At 46.1% G+C, this 27714-nt stretch overlaps 2 protein-coding genes and 1 long non-coding RNA gene across 4 annotated transcripts in view; 1 reads left to right on the top strand and 2 right to left on the bottom strand.

Annotated features, from left to right (window-relative positions):
• LOC309369077 (uncharacterized protein) overlaps window positions 1–27714 on the bottom strand; it is a 73776-nt gene that overhangs the window by 16575 nt on the left and 29487 nt on the right. The window contains exons 4-5 of the mRNA XM_081909687.1: window positions 16734–16816; window positions 16490–16616 (exon numbers count right to left, since the gene is read on the bottom strand). Of these exons, the coding sequence (XP_081765813.1) occupies window positions 16490–16616; window positions 16734–16816 (210 nt within the window). The remainder of the gene's footprint in view (window positions 1–16489; window positions 16617–16733; window positions 16817–27714) is intronic.
• Window positions 1–27714, top strand: part of LOC309369446 — a 53735-nt gene that overhangs the window by 5327 nt on the left and 20694 nt on the right. The gene's annotated exons all lie outside the window — the stretch shown is intronic.
• Window positions 367–17364, bottom strand: LOC309369145 (uncharacterized protein). 2 transcript variants are annotated; one of them, XM_081909866.1, is made up of 4 exons: window positions 17099–17364; window positions 2889–2971; window positions 2644–2770; window positions 367–2261 (listed from the first exon to the last, which is right to left on the bottom strand). In XM_081909866.1, exons 2-4 carry the CDS (start codon window positions 2961–2963, stop codon window positions 733–735), a joined length of 1731 nt encoding a protein of 576 aa, XP_081765992.1. In that variant the 5' UTR covers window positions 2964–2971; window positions 17099–17364; the 3' UTR covers window positions 367–732. The 2 variants fall into 2 exon arrangements, with proteins under 2 accessions (XP_081765992.1, XP_081765991.1); XM_081909865.1 differs by lacking the exon at window positions 17099–17364 and adding an exon at window positions 3138–3907.

A 27714-nucleotide genomic window follows, 5' to 3' on the forward strand; every position in this document is an offset into this window, starting at 1 on the left:
AAGGAGTCCTCTTTGGGTTCGGTCAGTCAAATCCACCTAACAGTTACCTCATTCAGCCTCATTTTACCAGCTTCCTCACATAAATATCACAGGGGACTTTGTCGAAAGCCTTACTGAAATAAAGATGAACTATTACCACAGCAGTCCCCTGAGAAACAGTCTGTAACTCCATCCGAAAAAAGAAAAAGAAAAAAGAGAGATTTCTCTGGCTTGACTTGTTTTTGACAAAGCTGTGTTTTCAACCTATCTGTTTATGTTGTGAAACACCATGAAATCTTCAGATGATGGGCACATGAATTTTAAAATGATAATAATAAGGATATTGACAAGCTGGAACATGGGCAAATGAAGGCGATCAAGATGGTGTTATTATATTTATGCATTTATTTCATTTCTATAGCGCCCTATAGCAGGGGTGCCAACTTGAATAAAATATAGGAGGGGTTTAGTAAGCCCTGCCTCAGATATACAGTCAGAGGATGCGGTGCAAGCATGCCATTTGAATGGCTGTTCCTATGAACTGGGGGGTGGCCCCCTCACATATCTTTTTGGGGGGCAAAGACCCCTCAGACTCTAAGAGCTGGCTCCCATTCCCTACACTCACAGGTCACAGGACGGTTACAACATAAAATCACACAATGAAAACACAAAACACACAGCCCAAAACCTGTAACCCCCAACTCCCCGCCACATTTAAATAGGGCATTAGATGTCAATCAGCCAAAGGCCTGTTTAAACCGATTTGTTTTTCCCTAGCACTGAAAGTTGTATAATGAAGGGTTTTCCACTCTTCGTATGAATTCTTTGATGAGAAGAGAGATGAGAGCTCTTCCTGAAGCTCTTTCCACATTCCACACACTGATAGGGTTTCTCCCCTGTATGAATTCTTTGGTGGGAACTGAGACTGGCAATCTGGTTGAAGCTTTTTCCACATTCCCCACACTGATAGGGTTTCTCCCCTGTATGAATTCTTTGATGGGAACTGAGACCGGCGCTCTGACTGAAGCTCTTTCCACATTCCCCACACTGATAGGGTTTCTCCCCTGTATGAATTCTCTGATGGGAAGTGAGATTGGAGCTCGTCCTGAAGCTCTTTCCACATTCCCCACACTGATAGGGTTTCTCCCCTGTATGAATTCTCTGATGGGAAGTGAGACTGTGGCTGTGAGTGAAGCTCTTTCCACATTCCACACACTGATAGGGTTTCTCCCCTGTATGAATTCTCTGATGGGAAGTGATAGAGGAGCTCTTCATGAAGCTCTTTCCACATTCCACACACTGATAGGGTTTCTCCCCTGTATGAATTCTCTGATGGGAAGTGAGATTGGAGCTCTGACTGAAGCTCTTTCCACATTCCCCACACTGATAGGGGTTCTCTCCTGTATGAATCCTTTTATGGGAAGTGAGACTGTGGCTGTGAGTGAAGCTCTTTCCACATTCCCCACACTGATAGGCTTTCTCCCCTGTATGAATCCATTGATGGGAAGTGAGACTGTTTCTGTGAGTGAAGCTCTTTCCACATTCCCCACACTGATAGGCTTTCTCCCCTGTATGAATCCTTTGATGGGAAGTGAGATTGTGGCTGTGAGTGAAGCTCTTTCCACATTCCCCACACTGATAGGGTTTCTCCCCTGTATGAATTCTTTGATGGGCAGAAAGATGTGAGCTCCTCCTGAAGCTCTTTCCACATTCCACACACTGATGGGGTTTCTCCCCTGTATGAATTCTTTGATGGGCAGAAAGATGTGAGCTCCTCCTGAAGCTCTTTCCACATTCCACACACTGATGGGGTTTCTCCCCTGTATGAATTCTTTGATGGGCAGAAAGATGTGAGCTCCGACTGAAGCTTTTTCCACATTCCACGTACTGATAGGGTTTCTCCCCTGTATGAATTCTTTGATGGGAAGAAAGAGAGGAGCTATCAGTGAAGCTCTTTCCACATTCCCCACACTGATAGGGTTTCTCCCCTGTATGAATTCTTTGATGGGAAGTTAGACTGTGGCTCTGACTAAAGCTCTTTCCACATTCCCCACACTGATAGGGTTTCTCCCCTGTATGAATTCTTTGATGGGAAGTTAGACTGTGGCTCTGACTAAAGCTCTTTCCACATTGAAAGCACTGATAGGGTTTCTTCCTAATGAGATTTCCTTGATGGGAAGTGGAATTGGAACTTTTCCCACTTTCAAAATATTTATACAGCTTCTCCATTGTGGGGATTTTGTCATGGTCACCCTTGTTCTTAATTTCCAGTCCATCACTATCTGCAATGAAGAGAAATGGATTAGCGCCTCAGGGAGAAATTAAGGAAGAATACTTGTTAACTCTGGTAATAGAGGAATAACACAAGTGGGTTAGATGGGTGGTTTTCTGAAGGGTTGGGTGAATTAATTAACGGGGATCAACCGACATCCATAGGGGAACCTGTGATTCGATAAGCTACTTCAACTTCCCTAACAACTCTGAAGTTGAGTTAAAATGGCCTGGGGAGTTCAGACCAGGCTGATCCTTGTTTAGAAGCTGCAATATTGTAATCCCAGGTGTCTTAAGGGGACGCTGTTGAGTTCTGTGGAAATATATGAGGTTCATCAAAGAGAGCTGTTTTGAATTTAAAAACAGATATTATGATTCAAAAGGGATCCTTACCAAGAGTGGCCACGATCCCATGATTCTCCTCCATGACATCTTTATGCAGAGCTCTCTGGTCAGGATCCAGCAACTCCCACTCCTCATCTGTGAAACAAACAGCAACATCTTCAAAGCACACTGGACCCTAAAAGAAAAAGGGAAATGTCCTCCTATGAGACAACAATATTGTTCACCACCACGTCTTGATCTACGACATTGTTCCACCCCTTGACCTCTGTCCCCACAAGGCAGCTTCCCCTGACCTGATCTGGATCCACAGCCACTGCTTCTTTTCTGTCCCCAAGGAAAGATGGATGAAGAGGTCTTGCGGGCATCATTCTGTCACCTGCAAGAGGAAAAAGGTAAGGGGGAGGCCCAGAGTGCCTGCTTCTCTCACAGGTGAATCAGTGAATCTAAACTATCTCCCCCAACAAAAGATGAAAAGAACCCACAGATGAGTTGGAAAACAAACAGAATGAGACCTAACAGAGAAAAACCACCTTCCTCCTTACCCAGTGGCCTCTCTCTGGTGTCCAACTGAGGCCTCTCTGCCTCACAGGAATCCAGGTCCATTTGCACACAGAGATCCATTCCCTGAAAAAGAAAAAGGATTCAAAAGAGAGAATGGGGAGAAGGATTAAAAAATGAATGTCAGGGCCAACAGTTTCAGGGGTGACAGATCTCATTCCATGGATCCCTTCCCAGGAAAAAAATATGAGCCATCAGTAGAGCATTATGGGATGTTCTCCATCCTGTTTGGAGCCCCTTGGGAGTATCCAGAGGAAAGTCTCTCTCACCTGCTTTCTCTCCTATGCCTGACTCAGGAGGAAACCTTCGGCCAAGGCCACCGCCTGGGAACTGGTCTCTGCTCCGCATTCCCTCACCCAGCTCTCCATATCCGGTGGAAGGACAGCCAGAAACTGCTCCAAGATCACCAGGTCCAGCATCTCAGCCTTCGTGTGCCTTTCTGGCTTCAGCCACTGATGGTCAAGGTGGTAGAGTCGGCTGCAAACCTCTCGCGGTCCTTTGGCCTCCTGGCAGCAGAACTGCCTCACCTGCTGGCTCTGCACCTCTGAGCAGAGGGTGTCCTCCTCTCCCAGGATCTTCTGCACAGAGTTTTCCCAGAACCCCCCACTGCTCCCAGTTTGGATGGCATGGCCTCTTCCTGATTCAGGGCCAGCTAAGTCTTGCTCATCCATCTGTGCTCTCAGGAAGCCTCTAAGAGATCGGAAGGAACCCTTTGGTCTTCTGCCAAGTTCTGTCTGTCTTAAGGAGAGGCACTAGAAATACTACAAAGCAAATATGTTGTTCAGTTACAAAAGTTGTCTAATATCAGGAGGAAAAAAAAGGTTCCCTGAGCAAGCATGGATGAGTCTTGGAGGGAACCAGGGCTGGACTGCACCACAGCCCAAACCATGAGCTATCTTATTTATTTATTTATTTATTTAGATTTCTATAACGCTTTATATTTTAAAGAAATTCTCAAAGAGGTTTACAGCATATTAAATCTATGGGGATGATTAGGGAGGCAGGAGAGGATATATTATTTATTGATATCTTCCCTCACTTGCGCTAGCAAGTTCCATATTCTAGCAGAGTTCCATACATCCCCCTTTTTTAGATTATGCAGCGATCAGCTTGTTGCTGACTCATCTGAGTCTTACTATTAAAAATTCCTTCCTGGTAAAATCCCTTCCAATCCCTCTTAAATTAATAAGCACAATAATCTGATTCACATTAATATAAAAGCAGTTTACTCACAGATTCATTCACAGTCACAGACATATCCCTGAAGGTTACATAACAACTAGACCTATTCCATAAAGAAGTTAGTCCCAATTGACTGCGACTAAAGAGTCACTTCTCCAAACACACAGCAACATACAAAATGGAGAAGACACACTGATCAGAAGATGGAGGCCGTGTGCTCCTCCATGCTACTACAACAGACTGCACCCTCTTCAAGTCACATGGAGTGGAAGTCTGTCCCAGCTCAGGAGGAAACAGGAAGTCTTCTCCTGAGTGGTAGAAAACTTCCGCTAATGTGTCCACTGTAGGAATGTTGTACTTGACTGCAGATTCACATCCCACAAAATCAATAAAATAGAAATAAAACCATTGGAAGAAACTCAATGATATAGTCCATAGTCAAAGCAACATAGCAGAAAACAAATATTATCTTAAAGATATCAAAATAAAACCTTACAAAGGAGGTCAACTACAGAATACATATTTAACACAGTAGGGCAGGATGAGTCTGGGCCTCACCCCCTAGGCCTCGTGGAAAGGGCCTTTCTAAAAAGGAGAAGAAAGAGGAGGAAGAGGAAGAGGAGGAGGAGAAAGAGGAGGAAGAAGAGGAGGAGGAGGAGGAAGAAGCAGCCTCTAGCTCTCCTAGAAGAAAGATTGCAATGCAAAATGTGGAAGCAACCTAAGAGATTTCTGTGAGGTGAATCAGCCTGGTTGCTCCTGCCTTCCAGTCAATGCATGAAGTCAGAACTGACTGACAAGGAGTCATTTGTATCTTGTGGAAAACAGATGCTTGGCTCTAGTGGGGGTCCTCACCTGGGGGTCCTCAGGAGTTGCTCCCCCCACCCCCACTCCCCTGCTTCTGTCTCCTTTTCTTGCACTTGGACTCTCTGCCGCTCTCCAGACAGACTCCTGGGTGGGGTCCCTTTTTCTTTGCTCTGAGGGCCAGGAATGTATCTCGCCAACCCCTGAGGGCCAAGTGGGCAGGGCACCTCCCTTGAAATTTAGGCGGGTAGGGACTTCCGGGTTAGCGCCATCGCCTAATGGCGGATTCCCTCTGAGCTTCGGAGGGAATCGGCTTAGCAGGGATCGGGTTCTGCCACGGCGGTGACGCGGGGACCCTTAAAAACCACAGGCGCGGAAGCCTGTGGACCTGGTGACTCGGTGGGCACCATTAGCGCCCCCCGACCCGTGAAGGAGCCTTTTTAAAGGCTGCGGAACGGGGAAAGGGGAGCGGCGCGGTGCTGAAAGTTTTCTGCTTCCCCTGCTGAGTGAAGCCGCATGCCATGGACGGAGAGCGCTGACTTTTTCCTTTGAACATTGGGTCTAAAAGCAACAACCCGTGAGTAGTACGGAAATTGGATTTAAAATTTCTTCTTTTGAATTCGGCACGATCGGGGGACGTGTAAAAAGGAAGTCCGCCCCCCCCCCCGCCTTGTAGAGAATTTAAAGCAAGGACTAGATAACTAAGGTTGAGAGAAACATCTTCGTCTTACTTTGGACAAAAATTACTAATTTCATGATGGGACAGTACAACTAATTTTGCTGGAGGATAAAAGCTGGTTTGGAAAGCTAAAGTGCAACCCCCCGGGAGTGATCCGCGAGAGAGCCTGCTGAAAAGATACAGAAGACTTTGACAGCTGTCAAACTAGCTGTCAAAGTTGGGGAATAAAAAGAAACTTTGTTTCGGGCAACTTTGCTGGTTAGATTTTCTTTAATTTGGATACAAATTGTTGGGAATAAAGAAAAATAAGTTACATTGGACTGGTGGATTTTAACTGGAAGGATACTAAGTAAACATAATCCCCCTAGAGGGGATTTTTGGAACATTGTAAGCAATGGCTGCAAGTGGAAAAATACTCACTGAGCTGAACAGGACATTTTATCTCCTGGGAAAGCTTCAGGAACTCCAAGGAGAGCTCCAGGAACAGAGCGATATTTTGACTACAAGGGTAATAACACTGAATGAAACAGTAAATAATCTTACTGGAACAGGAAGAGACTTGACTCAAGTCTTTGTTATTGAACCAAAAGCCCTTGAAGTTGGAACAGAAGCCGTTGCAGCTGGGCAGGAAAAGAAATCTGATAAATCCGAGAAAGTGGAACAAGGAATATATGAGGATTTGGAGGAAAACGAAGGTGAAGCTACAATGTTGCAGAAGATAAAGGTAGGCCAGAGGCCTGTTGGTACAAATTTGGTCAAGATGGAAGGTGGAGCTTTTGGAACACTCAGATTTATAAGGCTTAAGAAACAAGATTTGAGCTCCACCTTTAAATATAGAGGCCTGCCTGGAAGAAAATTGGATATTATTGGGACACAGTTTCTTCGAGATTTGGTGTTGAATACAAAGGACTGTCAAAAAAGCCGGCAGAGAGAAATTGAGAGAGATTTAAGAGCCTCGGACATGAGGGATCCAGGCTGAGAATAGATGGATTGATGGACATTGGTTTGGGGATCAAAACCGGGAAAGGGAGGGTGGGATGTGGGAATCCAAAGGGTGTAAAAATATAATTTGTTAAGTTTCTTTTTTCTTTTTATATTTTTTTGTAATTTTTATGGAATGTGGGAAAATCGTTGAAGGGAAATTTGGGTCGACTTTAGGAAAAAGGTTCAAGAATAAGTTAAAATTGGTTTTTTTAAAAATTAAATAGAAATAAGGTTTCTAAAAATAAATTGAGGAATGGAGGAAAGAAGAAAAGGAAAATAATAGCATGGTTAAATAAATTATCAAGCTAAGGTTGAGAAATAAGATAAGAACTTGTTGAGCGGATAACTTAAACTGGAATACAAGAAGGGGAGGGGGGGAGGTCTGAGAAATGAGGTGAAAGAAAAAAGGGTTTTTAACTAAGGTATTATCAAGAATGTATAACTTGCTGTTAAAATGGAATACACAAGACGAAATGGTTAAATCAGCTATGATAAAATGGGCACAGGACATTGGGTATAACATTATGTTTGAGGACTGGGAAAGGTTGTGGACCACTGGACTGAACTTCACTGCATGTAATGCTCTGAAGGAAAATGTAATGAAAATGATATATAGATGGTACATGACCCCAGTTAAACTTGCCAAAATATACCATTTGTCTGATAATAAATGTGGGAAATGTAAAGAAAGTGAAGGAACATTCTTTCACCTCTGGTGGACCTGCCCTAAAGTGAAGGCATTCTGGGAAATGATATATAATGAGCTGGAAAAGGTATTTAAGTATACCTTCACTAAGAAACCAGAGGCCTTCCTTCTGGGTATTGTCGGCCAGAAGGTGCTAAAGAAGGACCGAACATTTTTTATGTATGCAACAACGGCAGCAAGGATACTCATCGCTAAGAACTGGAAAACTCAAGATCTACCCACACTGGAAGAGTGGCAGATGCAGCTGATGGACTATATGCAACTGGCCGAGATGACTGGCAGAATCCGAGACCTGGGAGAGGAGAGGGTGGAAGAAGACTGGAAGAAATTCAAGACTTACCTACAAAAATATTGTAATTTGGTTGAATGCTAGAAGGATGCTAGATCATAAATAATTGCCCACCACTGAATTAGATTTGAATTTGACGATAAGTGAGGTTAAGGTAAGGAAAATATAAATTTTCTGGAGAACTGTTAGATTCTATTTAAATGAGCGGAGATAAGATTTTAAACAAGATGATAATTTGCTTGGAAAAACTTTATAATGCTCTAAGTGGGAGCGGGAGACGTGAGGGAGTCCAAAGAAGTGACGAAACTATGTCATGGAATAAGAAATGTTGTTTATTATTTGCTTTGTAAAAAACTTTAATAAATATTATTATAAAAAAAAAGAAAAAAGGGTTTTTAAATATTATGTGTTTTTAATTGTTTTCTTTTTTGATGTTTTTTTTGTTTAATTTTGTATTTTTGTTTTTGTATTATGTGGAAAATCTCAATAAATATGCATTAAAAAAAAAGAAATTTAGGCGGGTAATTTAGTATTAGTATTCTGTTAGATAGCTTAACACACGCACAGCCACTGATGCCAAGGTCCCTGGAGGCTCAGCGCCCATTTCCGGCTGGTTTTCCATCAACAATCCCTTTGGGAGAGAGAGGATGTGGTCCTGGGATGCCCTGCTCTGGGTGCGAGGGGATTGCTGCAGTGGCCTCCGTGGGGAGCTGCCCTGGGAGACACTGGGAAACTGGTCCCCAATGCAGCAGCCAGACTCTGGGCTGGGATCCCTCTCTTTGTTCCTGGCCTCTCTTTCTCACCTTTCCTTCCTCCCTCCCTGTGGGGGTTTCTTTGGGGGGGGGGGCTAGTCCACCTCCTCGTCCAGTTTTGGAAAACCATTTGCAGATGTTTCCTCTTTTGTGCAATGATGCTGAGCGACGTCACACAGAGTTAAAGAACCCTGTGGCACCCCACTAGTCACTCTTCTCCAGGATGAAGAGGAACCATTGATGAGCACCCTTTGGGTATGTATCTGGCCGACCCCTGAGGGCCAAGTGGATGAGGCCAAATACATCTCCCTTGAAATTTAGGCAGGAAATAACAACAACAACAACAACAACAACAACAACAACAACAACAATTCTCTTAGACAGCTTAACACACACACAGCCACTGATGCCAAGGTCCCTGGAGGCTCAGGGAGTAGCAGCGCCCATTTCCGGCTGGTTTTCCACCAACAATCCCTTTGGGAGAGAGAGGATGTGGTCCTGGGATGCCCTGCTCTGGGTGCGAGGGGATGGCTGCCGTGGCCTCTGTGGGGAGCTGCCCTGGGAGACACTGGGAAACTGGTCCCCAATGCAGCAGCCAGACTCTGGCCTGGGATCCCTCTCTTTATTCCTGGCCTTTCTCTCCCACCTTTCCTCCCTCCCTCCCTGTGGGGGTTTCTTTGGGGGGGGGGGCTAGTCCACCTCGTCGTCCAGCTTTGGAAAACCATTTGCACATGTTTCCTCTGTTGTGCAATGAGGCTGAGCGACGTCACACTGAGTTAAAGTCCCAGGGACTCCTCTGTTTAAAGAAGGGAGATCTTTTCTGAAAGGGGGGGAGGGGTAGAGGGCCAAATGAGTTTGGGATCCTCTGATCTGCAGGAAGGAGAGCGTGGCAGACCTGGCCCCTCCCTGGCAGGACCCTCTCCTCCCCCCTGACTTGGGGTCCCCCCCCCTGCAGGAGCAGATCAGGCCCCCCAGGCCCCCTCCCCTGCTGCAGCCCTGGGACCCCCCCCTCCTCTCCCCACTGCACCCTCTGGGGGGAGAGAGAGGAGACTCACCAGATCCCAGGAGAGACAGCGAGTTAGGAAAGGACTGGGGAGGGAGGGAGGGGCCTTGGCTCTGGAGGACCTGGCCCCCCCTTGCTTCCTGGCCTCTCTAGGAAGGCAGCTCTGCTCCTTTAACCCTTGCCAAGCCCAGCGTGCCCACCTCTCCCCTCCGCCTTTTCTTTCTTTCCCACTTCCAGAGATGCTTTTGGGGGGACGCCCCCCCCACTTTCCTTTCCTTCTAGCGCAGTGATGGCGAACCTTTTAGGAACCGAGTCCCCAAACTGCAACCCCAAACCCATTGATTTTATCGCAAAGTGCCAACGCGGCAATTTAACCTGCGCATCTCATTTTTCCCGTGTTTTCAGGTTTCCTCTTTATGACTGCTGTTGTAATAAATAATCCTTCATAACAATTATTGCATTACATTCCTCATTAAATTTTATTTCCATTGATACATGATTTTATGAAATAACTCAGTGTTTTGTTTTTTTAAAAAAATGTTTAGGGTACTCTCATTTTGACTCAAGAAAATCACCACCGGGGAAAAATAAATACAGTGAATTTCTTCTCCCGTTAAATTCACAAAATGTTTAAGGGTATGCGTCCCCCTTCGTCCCCACAGAAAAAAGCCTTATTATTACTCCAAAACAAAGTGGTGCCATGAGCTATCAAACCTCGGAAATACATTTTGTCCAGAAGGTTCCACAATTTTGGCCTCTAGTGTACACTGGAGGGCTGTACTAAGAGACCCTCTGCCAGTTTTTAATATGAGACAATAATGATTGTCTGCGTGTGCACGTAAAAATTAATATGAATAAATAAACCCAGCCTGTTGTGTGGGGTATAAACTATCGTCGTCATCATCATCATCATATTTTGCCATTTCTTCGGCTCCCCTTTGCTCACAGCCTCCAAGGAATGAGTTTCTCCGTTGGCTTCCATGGGAAAGCCCAGCGAACATGTCAACCCAGCAGCCCCTTCTCAGCTTGTTGTCTTTATGCTTACTGACCTGGGAGTCAAGCCCTGCTGAACTCAAGGCAGCTTACTCCCGAGTAGGAAAAAGAGACTGGCCAGCTAAGGCCTTGCTGGGGTGACAGTGCATGTGCCCACAGAAATGGCTCTGAGTGCCCTCTTTAGTTTGCCATATTTCAAAAAGTAAAAACCAGGACACCCTGAAAGTTTTTACCTTTGAAATCCTGGTAATATCCAGCGGGAGAATCCTATGATGGATGTTTATGAATTTCTGCACGGCATGTAGAGAGTGGATTGAGAGAACTTTTTCTCCTCTCCCAACATTAGAGCCCATGGTGAAGCTGAATGTTGGAAGATTCAGGAGGCATAAAAGGAAGTCCTTCTTGGTTAAATGGTGGAACTCCCTGCCTCATGAGGCAGCAATGGCCACCAACTGATGTGACTTTCTTTTTAAATCATTTGTATTGATTTCCCAATAAAAACAGCCAATCAACATATCCATTCATAATCCAATTAAAACAAGAGACTAAAATTTTTTAAAAGACCAAATTTTAATCCAAGTTATCATTATTAATTTTTCCGGGCTCCCCATAGTCTGGACCTCTGAAGCATATCTCCAAATCTTCAGTCCTGCCTCTCCTTGTTGTTTTCATATTTTCCACATCCCGATGTGACTTTCAAGCAGGGGCGCCGACTTATAAAAAATATTGGGGGGGCAGGGGCCCATACCGACTTATAAAAAATATTGGGGGGGCCCCAAGACCTCCAAACCGCTGCTGCTGGGGGAACAAAAGGGGCAAGCCCCGGGCTGCCCCGACCTTAAGTGAACCTGTGAGGGCCCGCCCTTTGCGGCAGCCGATTGGCTGCCGCCATGGGCGGTGAATATTAATGAGCTAGGGGGAATCCCCGCTTCTCGAGGGGCTGACGCCAGCCCCGCGAGATTGTTGGAGATTGTTGATGGGTCGAGAGCCTGCAACCCCACCCCCTCTCTAGATCGGGAGTGGCTTTGTTTTAACTCATTACTGAATGTATTTTAAAAGGTAACTATCGTCAAACAAGGAAAATAAAAAATACCAACATAATTTTGTGATTTTACAAAGCATAATATAACTAATAATTTTCTTAAATTATTGGGGGGGCGGAGTCCCCCCAAACGAATTTTTGAGGGGGCTTGGGCCCCCTCAGGCCCCATGGAGTCGGCGCCTATGCTTTCAAGGAGTGTTAGACAAATTCCCGGAGGAGGAGGAGAGGCCTCTGCTCTGGCTCCACAGGGAGAGGCAGCCAAGCTTCTGAAAAGCAGTTACTGGAAACCACAGGAATGGGAGAAGTGTGCTCTTCTCTCCCTCTGGCGGCCATGTGACTTTCTCCAGGTCTCAGAAGCTCTGCCACGATGGGTCTCGGAGGCCCTCAACAGCACGGCCCACCTACTGGGCCAGTTCTCCTTCATCCTGGTGGGCATCCCTGGACTGGGACCCCCCTCTTCCTCATGTACGTCCTGACTGTGCTGGGGAATGTCACCATCCTCTTCGCCATCAAGACGGAGCCCAGTCTCCACCAGCCCATGGACCTCTTCCTCTCCAGGCTGGCCGCCAACGACCTGGTCATCAGCACCTCCACCTTGCCCAAGATGCTGGCCATCATGTGGTCAGGCGCCAGGGAGATGGGCTTCTACACCTGCCTGGTGCAGACGTGCTTCATCCACACCTTCAAGGCTGGATGACCACAAAGCCCTCCATGTGGGTTATCCGTTGCGCTTGGTCTAGAAGCTTCAGCCGGTTCAGAATGCTGCAGCAAGATTCCTCTCGGGAGCGTGGCCTTCTCAGCATATGACCCTTTCACTCAGGGGGCTTCCCTTGTTGCCCTTCGGCTACCAGTAGCAGTTCAAGGTGTTTCCATTAGCACAGAAAGCCCTTCACCGCTTGGGACCAGTTTACCCGTGAGATCCCCTCCTTACCCCACAGACAGACACTTGACCGCTTCAGCTTCAGGTGCCACATAATACCTGCTCCACATTTGCAAAACCTCAATTGTTTAGTATGGCAGCACAGACCCTTTGGAACTCCCTGCCTCTTGAGATCAAGCAGGCGTCTCCCTCCCACCTTTGTTCGGCACCTCCTAAAAACATTCCTGTGCAGGTGCTTAAAAAGTTGAGCTGAATATCAGCATGTTAACTTTTTACATGTTTTAAAGTACTGCTGTACATTTTCATGATTTCAATGTATCTTTTTGTAAACTGCCTTGAGGGTTTTGTTTTTGTTTACAATCAAGTTTTGTTTACAATATACATAAATGATCGCTATACTTACTTTTTCAAAACACCCCCCCAAAATACCCATTTTCCCATGAGTCCGTTAGGCCAGTTTAGATGCATTCTTTTGCAATGTAAGCTTAATCGTAGTTACTGAAAACCAGACTTTCTCAATTTATTCAGATATACATAGGAGATTGGCTGCTCTCTCCTCAATATTTAGCTATCGCAAACTCAGCAGCGGTAACAAAGCTGAATGCTGCAAAGTGGACCGTGAAGCCTCCTGCCTGATGTCAAGTGGCAGGGAGTTCCAAAGTACACTTGCTGCCACACCAAAATGTCCAGGGCAGGGCTGGCAGGTTGCACATTCAGTGGCCCAGTATACCATTTCCCCTTCCAGAAATGCTTAATTGTGAAGTCAAGGGACACTGAAGTCTTTGCAGAGAGAGATGACAGGACAGCTTTCCAGATTAGTTAGCTGGGAGTGAGACAGTTGGCAGAGTGGCACTTGGCTCGCTAAGATGCCAGCTACTACAGGAATTGCTTTCCTGAGACTTTTTAGCACTGCAATACCATTTCTTTAAAAAATCAAAAAGGTTGATTTTTAAGTCATGGCATAGTGTGAGCAAATACTCCACATCTGCCAAGCTTTCAGGAGCAGAACTAAGGGGTGAAATGAAGCCCCCCAGATCCCCAAAGGTCGAGGGAAATGGTCTATCTTCCTATTCCTTTTTGTTATCAGTTATTTACACCTAAGAAATGGAATGCAGGTGGCGCTGTGGGTTAAACCACAGAGCCTAGGGCTTGCCAATCAGAAGGTCAGCGGTTCGAATCCTCACAACAGGGTGAGCTAGCATTGCTCGGTTCCAGCTTCTGTCAACCTAGCAGTTCAAAAGCACGTCAAAGTGCAAGTAGATAAATAGGTACCACTCCGGCGGGAAGGTAAACGGCGTTTCCATGCGCTGCTCTGGTTTGCCAGAAGAGGCTTAGTCATGCTGACCACATGACCCAGAAGATGTCTGCGGACAAACGCCGGCTCCCTCGGCCTGTAAAGCGAGATGAGCGCCACAACCCCCGAGTCGACCACGACTGGACCTAACGATCAGGGATCCCTTTACCTTTAGGGTATGATTTGTCAGCAATAAATATAATTATTTATTCTTATCTGTAAGTGAAGTCACATTTGAAACAATACAGAAGCAGTCAAAGGGAATTTCTTAGGAAGTGTTTTATTCAGTCTCACCAGCAATCACATGTGCTGAACACACAGAAACACATAGATAATGTGAAATAACTGGGAGTTACAGACTCCAAATAACACGCAACACTTGCAAGCAGATTAATGGAAAAGGACACCTGATATCCCCACCTTTATTTTTAAAATGCTTTTATTTTTTTTCATGGTCCAAAATATAATTTTAAATAAAGAAATGGTTACAACAGTAAACAACAAATAACTTATCCTGATGGAATTACAGACTTCCGTCCTGCCATGTGTAAAAGTTTCATCTGATTACTCTAAAAGATCACACCACATTTTCCCATGAGTGTTGGGTGGATTCCGGCAACAGTCTTAACAATTTAAATATTCAATAAATATTGGCCACATGTTATAAAAGGTATAAGCATTGTGTTCCCCCACCTTCTTGATTTCCCTGGGCAAACAAAATTTAAGATACTGAAATTGTGGTACCCAGAACTGAACACAGTATTATGGGTGGGGTCTAACCAAGGCAGAAGAAAGTGGTGCTATTCCTGCCCTTGATCTGATTCTGACTTCTGCCACATTGGCCTCCGCTCCCTGTTTGGTGTTGTCTGCAGATGTGATGAGCATCCCCTCAGTTCCTTCATCCAAGTCATTTATAAAGACGTTGAACAACAACAGGCCCAGGACAGAACCCTGCAGCACCCCTCTGGTCACTTTTCCCCAGGATGAGGAGGAACCATGAAGGAGTCCTCTTTGGGTTCGGTCAGTCAAATCCACCTAACAGTTACCTCATTCAGCCCACATTTTACCAGGTTCCTCACATAAATATCACAGAGGATTTTGTCAAAAACCTTACTGAAATTAAGATGCACTATTACCACAGCAGTCCCCTGAGAAACAGTCTGTAACTCCATCCAAAAAAAGAAAAAGAAAAAAGAGAGATTTTTCCGGCTTGACTTGTTTTTGAGAAAGCCATGCTTTCAACCTGTCTGTTTATGTTGTGAATCACCATGAAATCTTCAGATGATGGGCACAGAAATTTTTAAAATAATTAATATTAAGAAGGATATTGACAAGCTGGAACAAGCTGGTTTTGTTTTATTTATGCATTTATTTGAATTCTATAGCGCCCTATAGCAGCGGTGCCAACTGGAATAAAATATAGGAGGGGTTTAGCAAGCCCCGCCTCGGTTAAACAGTCACAGGATGCGGTGCAAGCATGCCATTTGAATGGCTGTTCCTATGAACTGGGGGGGGTGGCCCCCTCACATATCATATTGGGGGGCAAAGACCCCTCAGACTCTAAGAGTTGGCTCTTATTCTCTATACCCAAAAGTCTCAGGACGGTTACAACATAAAACCACACAATGAAAACACAAAACACACAGCCCAAAACCTGTAACCCCCACCTCCCCACCACATTTAAATAGGGCATTAGATGTCAATCAGCCAAAGGCCTGTTTAAAGTGGTGTGTTTTTCTCTAGCGCTGAAAGCTGTATTATAAAGGGTTTTCCACCCTTCGTATGAATTCTTTGATGGGAACTGAGATGAGCCCTGTGAGTGAAGCTCTTTCCACATTCCACACACTGATAGGGTTTCTCCCCTGTATGAATTCTTTGATGGGAAGTGAGATTGTCGCTGTGAGTGAAGCTCTTTCCACATTCCACACCCTGATAGGGTTTTCCCCCTGTATGAATTCTTTGATGGGAAGTGAGATTGACCTTTTGACTGGATCTCTTTCCACATTCCATGCACTGATAGGGTTTCTTCCCAATGGGATTTCTTTGATGGGAAGTGGAAAAGGAACTTTTTCCACTTTCAAGATATTTATACGGCTTCTCCATTGTGGGGATTTTGTCATGGTCACCCTTGTCCTTGATTTCCAATCCATCAGTATCTGCAATGAAGAGTAATGGATTAGCGCCTCAGGGAGAAATTAAGGAAGAATACTTGTTAACTCTGGTAATAGAGGAATAACACAAGTGGGTTAGATGGGTGGTTTTCTGAAGGGTTGGGTGAATTAATTAACGGGGATCAACCGACATCCTTAGGGGAACCTGTGATTCGATATGCCTGGCTCTTCTATTGAATCGATTTTGTTTGGCTCCATCATGGCATCCCTCCGTTTCCAATGTCAGTCTTCTCTTTGGACAACCAAAGACTGACGGGAGGAAAAAAAAAAACGGAAAACCTGACAGAAGCTACTTCAACTTCCCCAACAACTCTGAAGTTTACAGTCAAAATGGCCTGGGGAGTTCAGACCAGGCTGCTGCTTGTTTAATAAGCTGCAACGGGAGGAAGAACATTCACAGAAAAAACAGTAATTTACTATTCAAGGGGTTTTTTTGGGGGGGTACTGTAATATCCAGTGTTGTAGGGGGCGCTGTTGAGGTCTGTGAAAATATATGAGGTTCGTGACATATGGAGTTTTGAATTTAAAAACTGATATTATGATTCCACTAGGAGCTTTACCAAGAGAGGCCATGATCCCACAATTCTCCTCCATGACGTCCTTATGCAGAGCTCTCTGGCCAGGATCCAGCAACACCCACTCCTCATCCGTGAACCAAACAGCAACATCTTCAAAGCACACTGGACCCTAAAAGAAGAAGGGAAATGTCCTACTCTGAGACAACACTGTTGTTCACCACACTCCTTGAGCTAGGACATTGTTCCACCCCTTGGCCTCTGTCCCCACAAGGCAGCTTCCCCTGACCTGATCTGGTTCCACAGCCGCTGCTTCCCTTCTGTCCCCATTCAGAGATGGATGAAGAGGTCTAGCCAGTATCACTGTGTCACCTGCAAGAGGAAAAAGGTAAGGGGGAGGCTCAGAGTGCCTGCTTGTCTCACAGGTAAATCAGTGCATCTCAAACTACACAGGGGCCTTTGAGAAATTCTCGCCTGCTGAGTGCATTTGGATGTTTCGGTGCATTTCAGATGTTAGTTGCGCCGAAATATATCTCCCCTCCTTTGGGCTCTTGGTCACACTAACTCCCCCAACAAAAGATGAAAAGAACCCACAGATGAGTTGGAAAACGAACAGAATGAGACTAAACGGAGAAAAACCTCCTCCCTTCTTACCCAGTGGCCTCTCTCTGGTGTTCAACGGAGGCCTCTCTGCCTCAGAAGAAATCTGGTCATTTCTGCAAAGAGATCCTTTCCCTGAAAAAGAAACAAGGATTCAAATGAGAGAATGGGGAGAAGGATTAAAAAATGAATGTCAGGGCCAACAGCTTCAAGGGTGACAGATCTCATTCCATGGATGCCTTCCCAGGGGGAAAAATGAGCCATCAGAAGAGCATGATGGGATGTTCTCTGTCCTGTTTTGAGCCCCTTGGGAGTATCCAGAGGAAAGTCTCTTCTCACCTGCTTTCTCTCTGTCTGCTTTCTCTCCTCTGCCTGACTCAGGAGGAAACCTTCGGCCAGGGCCACCGCCTGGGAACTGGTCTCCGCTCCATAGTCCCTCACCCAGCTCTCCATCTCCGGAGGAAGGACAGCCAGGAACTGCTCCAAGATCACCAGGTCGAGCATCTCAGCTTTCATGCGCCTTTCTGGCTTCAGCCACAGATGGCAAAGGTGGTAGAGTCGGCTGCAAACCTCTCGGGGTCCTTTGGCCTCCTGGCAGCAGAACTGCCTCAACTGCTGGCTCTGCACCTCTGAGCGGAGGGTGTCCTCCTCACCCAGGATCTTCTGCACAGAGTTTTCCCAGAACCCCCCACTGCTCCCAGTTTGGATGTCATGTCCTCTTCCTGCTCCAGGGCCAGCCGAGTCTCGCTCATCCATCTGTGCTCTCAGGAAGCCTCTAAGAGATCGGAAGGAACCCTTTGGTCTTCTGCCAAGTTCTGTCTGTCTTAAGGAGAGGTGCTAGAAATCCTACAAAGCAAATATATTGTTCAGTTACAAAAGTTGTCTAATATCAGGAGAAGAAAAAGGTTCCCTGAGCAAGCATGGATGAGTCTTGGAGGGAACCAGGTCTGGACTGCACCACAGCCCAAACCATGAGCTATTTTATTTATTTAAATTTCTATAACACTTCATAGTTTAAAGATAAATCTCAAAGCGGTTTACAGCATATTAAATCTGTGGGGATAATTGGGGAGTTAGAAGAGGATATATTATTGAATGATGTCCTTCCTAACATGCACTAGCAAGTTCCATATTCTAGTTCCATACATCCCCCTTTTTTAGATTACGCAGCGATCAGCTTCTTGCTGACTCATCTGAGTCTTACTATTAAAAATTCCTTCCTGGTAAAATCCCTTCCAATCCCTTTTAAACGAATAAGCACAATAATCTGATTCACGTTAATATGAAAGTAGTTTACTCACAGATTTGTTCACGTTCACAGATTTCCTGAAGGCAGGCTTAGGTTACCTAACAACTAGAACTATTCCATAAAGAAGTTAGTCCCAAATGACTGCCACTAAGGAGTCACTTCTCCAAACACACAGCAACATACAAAATGGAGAAGACACACTGATCAGAACATGGAGGCCGTGTGCTCCTCCATGCTAGTACAACAGACTGCACCCTCTTCAAGTCACATGGAGTGGAAGTCTGTCCCAGCTCAGGCGGAAACAGGAAGTCTCCTGAGTGGGAGAAAACATCCCCTAATGTGTCGTCCACTGTAGGAATGTTCTACTTGACTCCAGTTTCACATCTCACAAAATCAATAAAATAGAAATAAAACCATTGGAAGAACGTGAAATATATAGTCTATAGTCAAAGCAACATAACAGAAAACAATTATTCTCTTAAAGATATCAAAATAAAACATTATAAAGGAGGTCAACTACAGAATACATATTTAACACAGTAGGGCAGGGTGAGCCTGGGCCTCACCCCCTAGGCCAGGTGGAAAGGGCCTTTTTAAAAAGGAGAAGAAAGAGGAGGAGGAGGAGGAGGAGGAAGCAGCCTCTAGCCCCCCTAGAAGGAAGATTGCAATGCAAAATGTGGAGGCAACTGAAGGGATTTCTGGGAGATTAATCAGGCTGGTTGCTCCTGTCTTCCAGTCAATGCATGAAGTCAGAACTGACTGACAAGGGAGTCATCTGTATCTTGTGGAAAATGGATGCTTGGCTCTAGTGGGGGTCCTCACCCGGGGGTCCTCAGGAGTTGCTCTCCCCCCACCCCCACTCCCCTGCTTCTGTCTCCTTTTCTTACACTTGGACTCTCTCCTGCTCTCCAGGCAGACTCCTGGGGTGGGGTCCCTTTTTCTTTGCTCTGAGGGCCAGGTATAGAATGATAGAATCATAAGAGTTGGAAGAGACCACAAGGGCCATCGAGTCCAAACCCCTGCCAAGCAGGAAACACCATCAGAGCACTCCTGACATATGGTTGTCAAGCCTCTGCTTAAAGACCTCCAAAGAAGGAGACTCCACCACACTCCTTGGCAGCAAATTCCACTGTCAAACAGCTCTGACTGTCAGGAAGTTCTTCCTAATGTTTAGGTAGAAACTTCTTTCTTGTAGTTTGGATCCATTGCTCCGTGTCTGCTTCTCTGGAGCAGCAGAAAACAACCTTTCTCCCTCCTCTATGTGACATCCTTTTATATATTTGAACATGGCTATCATATCACCCCTTAACCTCCTCTTCTCCAGGCTAAACATGCCCAGCTCCCTTAGCCGTTCCTCATAAGGCATTGTTTCCAGGCCTTTGGCCATTTTGGTTGCCCTCCTCTGGACACGTTCCAGTTTGTCAGTGTCCTTCTTGAACTGTGGTGCCCAGAACTGGACACAGTACTCCAGGTGAGGTCTGACCAGAGCAGAATACAGTGGCACTATTACTTCCCTTGATCTAGATGCTATACTCCTATTGATGTTGCCCAGAATTGCATTGGCTTTTTTTAGCTGCCGCGTCACACTGTTGGCTCATGTCAAGTTTGTGGTCAACCAAGACACCTAGATCCTTTTCACATGTACTGCTCTCAAGCCAGGTGTCACCCATCTTGTATTTGTGCCTCTCATTTTTTTTGCCCAAGTGCAATACTTTACATTTCTCCCCATTGATGAGCACCATTGATTCTAAGGTTCTGATACCAACTACCATGTTCTTCCCTTGGCTCATTGTGTGGCCTTGTAGGAAAGAGCCATCTCTCTGGTTCCCCCCTCCATCATTTATGAAAGTTCCCTCCGCTGCTACTGCCACCACACGGAGATGGCATTTTTCCAGCCTCTCTCAAACAATGAACACAATGTAATTTTCCCTCTTTCTTGAAATCCCATCTATTTTAGTCTAATCAGACCCAACTTCATGGCCTCTTAGAAGAATTTTCTCTCCTTTGGAAATATGGAAGGCATCTTCAGAAAATTAAGCACGCTTGCATTTAAAGTTAGGCAGCATCTTCTGAATTTAGAATTAAAGTTTCCAAAGCCAATTTTAAACAGGGGAGGGGGGTCCTTTAAAACTCCACAACCTATGGCAAAAGTTTTCTTAACATTTCTAAGACTTAGGGTGGAAATCCTATTCACTCCTGAGTTTTATTGAGGTTGCTCTCTCACACACAAGAACAAGAGCAAATATTTCCCGTTTTCTTCATCCCAGTATAGGAGTTAGTGTGCTCATTCTTTCGGTTCCCTCTTTATATTTTTACTATGAACTGGAGGGGTTACACCAGCAACTTGTGAAGACTGAGAAAGCTCCCTAGGAGTCTTCTTACTCGCAAGAGGCAGCTTGGTCCACTTCAAAGCATTCACACTTGTATGAACCAACCCGGACCCTACCATCGTGATCCTAGACCAGGCTTGTCCAAAGTCCATCCCGGGGGCCTAATCTGGCCCACCGGTCTGTTTAATCCAGCTGCTGCGGCAGTTTATCCCCCCAAAAAGATCAACAACTTCAATGCTAAAAAGAAGGTCAATGATTTTGGCCGGCCATCACGCATGTTCACTTCATCAATTCTGGCTCTCTTTGAACAAAGTTTGGACACCCCTGTCATAGACCCTTCTTTGTGTGCCTCCTCCATGAGAGCAGGCCTTTTCTGCAGCAGCTCCCAATTTGGGGAATGTTCTTCCCAGGAAGGCTCATTACATGGTGTTAGAGGGGAACCCCTAAACCTTGAAATTAATAAATAGTAGGAATTTGATTATTTGGAGTACTGGAGGGAAGACGGGGGGGGGGCAGTGGAAAAATACAGGCTCAGCTTCCTTTCCAAGCCTGGGCCTCACCTGGGATAGAGGTGTTAACATGAGAAAAGATCTTGATGGCCCATCTGAGAACCTGGTCCTGGGTCCTGGTCCATGGACAGAGCTTACTATGGTGATGAGTGTACAAATAACAACAACAACAACACCATCACCATTGGCCATGGTGTCCTCCGTCTGAGTTTGGGGTGGGTGACGCCGCTTGACGGTGCTCCTGGTCCTTTGTGGATGAGCATCTCCACAGGGTGATGCTTGGAAAGTGCTCTTTGACCCATGGAGCCTTCAAGGTGGGGTTCCTTTGTTGGTGAAAAGGAGCAGTGTCCCGTGCACAGCGGAAGGATGAGGAGTACGTACTACATACTCTATATTGCTTTATTTACAGTTCAAAGCTGGTATGTTACAGAAAAACATCTTGCCTCTGCCGGAGCAGAAAATGCATCCTCTCTCCTCTAAAGCACGGAGAGAATCAACAAACTGAAACTGCAAAGAAACAGTGAAAAACAGGAAACCAGTGTACGTCACATCCAGTCTCCTCTTCCCGTGGGAAAACAACAGTGCATTGACTGTGGAATGTAAACAACCTGTCTCGTGACAAGCACTTCGCTGCACAGAGAAGAAAGCAGAAACCAACATCCTCCCCCTTTCTGTGAACATCTCTGGGCAGCGTGTTCGTACAATATCAGTACAAACCCAACTTCTGCACATAGGTACAGTGTTGATCCCTTGATACAATCTTGGACAATACATCAGCAGGAATTTCATTACCTGGCATATAGGACACCGTTACTAGTCCCTTCTGAATACGTTCCCTAGCATGTTGCAACTTTAATTGCAAGTGCTTCGTGCTTTGCTTACAACCTTCAGAATTCAGCAAAGCCAAACATACTTTGTTGTCCTGGTTCAGCTTCACAAGTACTTAAGCATTCAGTTCAGCTTCACAAGTACTTAAGCTAACTGTTGTTTGCTTCTTGCATGACCAATCAAATAGACCCTGATTGTACTTATAGCAAACTCCAGACGTATTTTTCCTGTCTGTAGTGTCACTTCCAAAACTTGCATCTGCAAATATCTCAAGACCACCAGACTTCTGATTGTTAAATCTCAGTCTGTAATGCATAGTGCCTTTCAAATACCGCGCTATGCGTTTCAGAGCTTTCCAATCCTTAACAGTAGGATTGTTGACTTGTCTGCTTAGCAAATTACAGCTAACAGCAATGTCTGGTCTTGAACATCTGGCAATGAAGTTTAGCTTGCCTAGCACACTTCTGTACAATGTAGTGTCAGAAAATGCTTCTTCAGTGTCATCTACCTGATAGCCTGTTGTCATCGGTGTTTCTACAGGGTTAGCATCCATCAGGTTTAGTTTGCTTAACACATTAGCAATTTTCCGTGAGTGGTGTACTAGAATGTTACCATCTTGATCTCTTTCTATTTCCAGAGATAGGTAGTTGTTTACCTCACCAAGATCTTTCATGTCAAAGTGCTCTTTCAGTGGAGCTAGGGCGTTATTGTACATTGTGACATCTTTCCAAAAGAATAATAAATCATCAACATAAAACAAACAATACAGTTTCTTTTGCCCCTCCTCTTTGACAAATACACATGGATCAGCTTTCCCTTGCTTAAAACCTAGAGAAAACAACACTTCAGTGAGTTTTGTGTGCCAACACCATGCACTTTGTTTGAGACCATAAAGGGACTTTTTCAGAGCACAAACAAATCCCTGTTTAACCTGTACGCCATCAGGTGGAAGCATATAAAGTGATTCATCTAGAGATCCGTACAGAAAAGCTGTATTCACATCATGGTGACTAATGTGTAGATTCTCCTCTGCAGCTAGCTTGAGCATAAGCCTAATGCTCTCATACCTTACTGTGGGTGAGTAGGTCTCGTGACAATCTTCACCTGGTACCTGTGCAAAACCTCTGGCTACCAATCTGGCCTTGTGTCTGACTATCTTGCCATTTTGATCAGTCTTCGCTTTGAAGACCCATTTGCTTCCAAGCAGTTTCATTCCTGGAACTACTGGAACAAGCTCCCATGTTTTGTTCCTTTCTAAGGAATCAAGCTCAGCCTTCATAGCATTTAACCATGGCTCAGGTCCTTTGAATCCAAATCCTGGATTTCTTGGAAACTTGAAGGTTCAAATACCTTCTTGGAGCTTTTAACAGCTGTTACTGCTATCTTAGCAAACTCATCAGCAAATCTCTTTGGAGGTCTGCCTTTTGTGGCTCTCTGTGACCTGCGAATTAGCCTTAAGTCCTCAACACTTTCCTCTTCCTTCTTAGGAGAAAAACGACCTATTGTGAACAATGGTTCTTCCAATTCTTGATCAGAGCTTTCAGAGGGTTGCATAGAGGCTTTCACACTCTTGAAATCCTCTGAATCACCCGATTCAGTTTCAGACTCAGAATCAGAACCTTCATCAGTGGGTGTGGGTTGTTGCGGTTGCTTTTGCTGTTGACTATCCTCAGTCTCATCACTGTCGTCCGGATAACATTGGAAAATTCCCACATTCTCCCCCCACTTGGCATTGTACTCAACACTTCTTGTGAGCTTAATTGTCTTAGAGTCAGACATCATTATTCTGTAAGAACCTTTCTGATAACCTAGAAAGATACCATGCAAACCACGCTTGTCTAACTTGGAGTTTTGTGGAGAGTGAACCCACATGTCAGAACCAAAAATTTTCATGTGTTTGATGTATGGCTTCTTGCCAAACATCTTCTCATAGGGGGTACAACCAATCGCTGAAGATAACCTGCGATTGTAACTGTAAACAAAACACGAGAGAGATTCAGCCCAATAACTCTCTGGAAGATTTGCATCATGCAGCAAGGTTTTTAACCCTTGAAGCAATGTCTGATTTGCCCGTTCTGCAAGTCCATTCTGCCATGGCGAGCGAGGACTAGACTCTTGGATATCGATCTGCAGTGACACCTGATTACTTTACGATCGTCAATCAGCAGTTTATAACGGGTCCGGCACACTTCTTCAAAGCTGCGCCACTGTTGCTCCCTTCAGGTCACGGCTTAGCAGAGTAGAACACACAGCGGTGTAAAGCAGACTTTCTTCCTTCTTCTGGCAAGCACACAGAGACAGCTCCGTCTATTTACAGCTCTTTATTAAAACATTTTAGCTACAAAGACCGGGGCTTCTTTCAGCCATATCCAAAGGCACGTCTTTCTCTCTCACAGACACACAGAGAGAAGTGAAAGTACAGGGAAAAACTCCTCCTCTTTAGCTTCTAAAAGCTTCTGTCTCCTCCCAGCTTCTAACAGCTGACGTCGGAATGTGACGCACACTCAGAACAACTTAACCAGTTAAGTTCTGAACACTCACACCCCCCCTTGTGTTGGATTCCGACTGCACCTGTGGAACATCCTCAGCAAAACTCTGTGAGATCAATGCCTTCCCCAATGCCTTGCGCCCTCTCTTGGCGTCCCTGTTAGGCAACTGTGGAACCACCTCACAACTCTCAGAATCGCACTGTGCGAAACTTACCCACGCACCTGTGGCCTGGTACCTCTCTGGTGGAATACCCTTTGTTGTGCGACTGGACCTCCTAGGCACAAACTCAGGTGTTCCCTCTGACTCACTTTGATCAGCAGGTGTGTCCTCTGCATCATGGGATTCTCCTTCTGACTTAAAGCGTCTTCGAATCCTCTCCATCACACTCACAGGAGAACTAGGCTCACTTTTGGGCACTCTCTTAACAACTTGTGGAGATGCCACATTCTGCTCTTGACCCTGGTCAGTGACCTGGTCGTCATCAGCAGCCTCAGCCTCTTCTTCCGCCTCATCAGAACTGTCTTCTGGATCAGAGAGACATTCTGAGAGAACATCACGCCTGACAGGAGACTTTGACTTTACATCCTCCTCACAGAACTCAGCGTGTTTACTGATCAGCACCTTACTCTGATCACCTGAAGGGTAAGCAAACCGCCATGCACGGGCTTCTGGCTCATACCCACAGAAGATCATTTTCTGGAACTTGGCTCCATCTGGCCCTCGCAAAGCCTCAGGCACAGAGATAACCGCAGGAGACCCAAACTTGCGCAGAAAGTGAACCTGGGGTTTGCGGCCATTCAACAGAGAAAACGGAGTGTCACCTACCAGCGAATTGTAGGTCCTATTCCAGGTGAAGCATGCAGCTCTAGCCGCCTCCAGCCAAAACTGTGGAGGTAACTCAGACTCTGTAAGCATCACCTGTGCTGCCTGAACCAGAGCTCCACTCCTCAGCTCTGCCACCCCCCTCTGATTGGGTGAAGTAACTGTGTGACGTATCCCTTTCTCGTGAAAGAACTTCTGCAAAGCAGAACCAGTGTACCTAGCGTTTCTGTCACTGATGATCGCTTTCACTCTGGTGGAGAACCTTAGTTCTACTCCCTCAATCCAGCTCTTGATCAGCTGTGCTGCATCCTCCTTGGATCTGAGACCATGACTCCAGGAATTCTGCGAAAAATCATCCAGAAAAGTCAGCAGATACCTGGCTCCCCCTAGACTCTGTTCCCTGACAGAATTGGACAGATCTATGTGAACCAGCTCAAAAGGTTTGGTGGTAACCCGTTCCACCTTTGGGTAACTGCACCCTCTCACCTTTGCTTGCTTGCAAGTGTCACAATTAATGGCACTTCCACAATTTTTAATCCTACACCCCTTGGCAACCTCGGGCAGAGTCTGCAAGTCCTCTACCGACCCATGAATTGTTCTCTGATGCCATACGCATGCACATGAGGCATCATGAGCGGGAACTGTAGTACGCTGGTTGGGAACTGTAGCACGCAACGCTTGTGCTTTCTCAACCTTCCCCTCACCCCCAAGAGACGTTTTAAGAACGAAAAGATCATTCTGTCCCCGTTTCACTTCAACAAGTCGTCTTCCTTCTCTGGAGATTGTGCAGGAATCCCCCTGGAAACAAACCTGAAAACCCTTTTTTAACAAATAAGGCACAGATAACAAACAGTGATGAACCTCTGGAACAACACAAAAATCCAGCGCCTCCTGCAAAACAGAAAGATAGGCATTAGCGAACTTAGAAATTTTAGTTCTCTGTCCATTCGCGAACTTTACAGTCTGTCCCTTTGAAACTGCCGTGCAATTCCACATCTCGACTGCAGGGGTCTCTGGAACCATGTTGCGGTTAGCTGCAGAGTCAATAACAAGGCTGAGCTCGAAATTTTCCACTCGGCCGTCTTCGAACAATGCCATGCTTGCAGAAACTTGATAAGACTCTTCCTGCTGCTTCCCCTGGCCACCTGCACGCTTGCCTGTCTTCCCAGGCCTGTTGCCATGGAAACCCGTCTGGTTCCCATGAGAAGTGTCCTTGCCAACATCCTGCCTCGGCTCTCTGCTCCGGTGGGGGCTACTGCCACGCAGACGTTGAACTCCAGTGGAAAAACACTGCCCGGGGCTGCTGCCGGCTGGCCTGGCCTTCCTCCTTCTGGAACGGCGCCTCCCACCAGCCTGGCCCCCCCTGAAGCTGCCCTTCGCTTCAGCACAAGTGAAAAGCCTTTTAAACTTGCCTTTGGAACTCTTCGCCCCCCCCGATCTGCTCACTAGCGCTCCTAGAGGCCAAGACATCGGGAACAGGGCCTGCCAGTCCAGCCTCTCCAGGACCCAGTCCATCACACAGACGTGTAGAAGCATTACAACAGCTCCCCAACACTGTCTCAGCCCCCATTGGGCTTTCTGGGCATCCTTCAGCCCCCCCTGGGCTTCTTCCAGCCCCCTCTGGCCTGACTCCCGATGAGCTTTCACACACACTCCTCAGCGCCTGCCAGGCGGCATGGGCCGATTCAACGCCCTCCAGATGAGGCTTCAGCGATTCATCAACGCATGCTCTGAGCATATCCAGCTCAAGTTGCATTCTCTGCTGGCTATCTTCAGCCCACGCAGCCCCACAGCTTGCAACGCCTGTTCCAGCTGCTGGCCAGCTAAGGGGTGATTCTTTTGGCTCCCACTGGTTTGCTTCCCAAAGCCCTTCGACTAAGAACCATCCCCTTATTCTTCTGCTCCATATTGCCCAACTCTTTAGAGTGAGCTTTTCCAGAGGTATATTCTGGCTTTTGGCCATCTTCTCCCGTTCTCCCAAGGTGCCCCAAGCTGTACTTACTCCGTACTCAGTGCTCAGTACCAGCTCCTACGGCTCTTCCTTGCGTGGAGAAACGATTTTTCCAGCTGCTTTTAGCTCCAGCTGCTTCTCAGCTTCCAGCCAGCTCTCTGTATCAGCAGCTCCTTGCCTCTGAAGCAGGCAATTACTCATCTGCTCTCCGGCATCCAGTAAGCTCCCGTTGGCCTCCGACGGCCCCTCAGCCTCAGAACGCTAACTTCAAAGCATACCTGAGGCTCACACCGACTGCTTTACGAGCGTTGGCTGACCTTCCATAACCTCTTGCATATCGATCTGCAGTGACACCTGATTACTTTACGATCGTCAATCAGCAGTTTATAACGGGTCCGGCACACTTCTTCAAAGCTGCGCCACTGTTGCTCCCTTCAGGTCACGGCTTAGCAGAGTAGAACACACAGCGGTGTAAAGCAGACTTTCTTCCT

Source organism: Podarcis melisellensis, assembly GCF_964234715.1.
Source record: "Podarcis melisellensis genome assembly, chromosome: 4".
In the NCBI taxonomy this organism is placed as follows: domain Eukaryota; kingdom Metazoa; phylum Chordata; class Lepidosauria; order Squamata; family Lacertidae; genus Podarcis; species Podarcis melisellensis.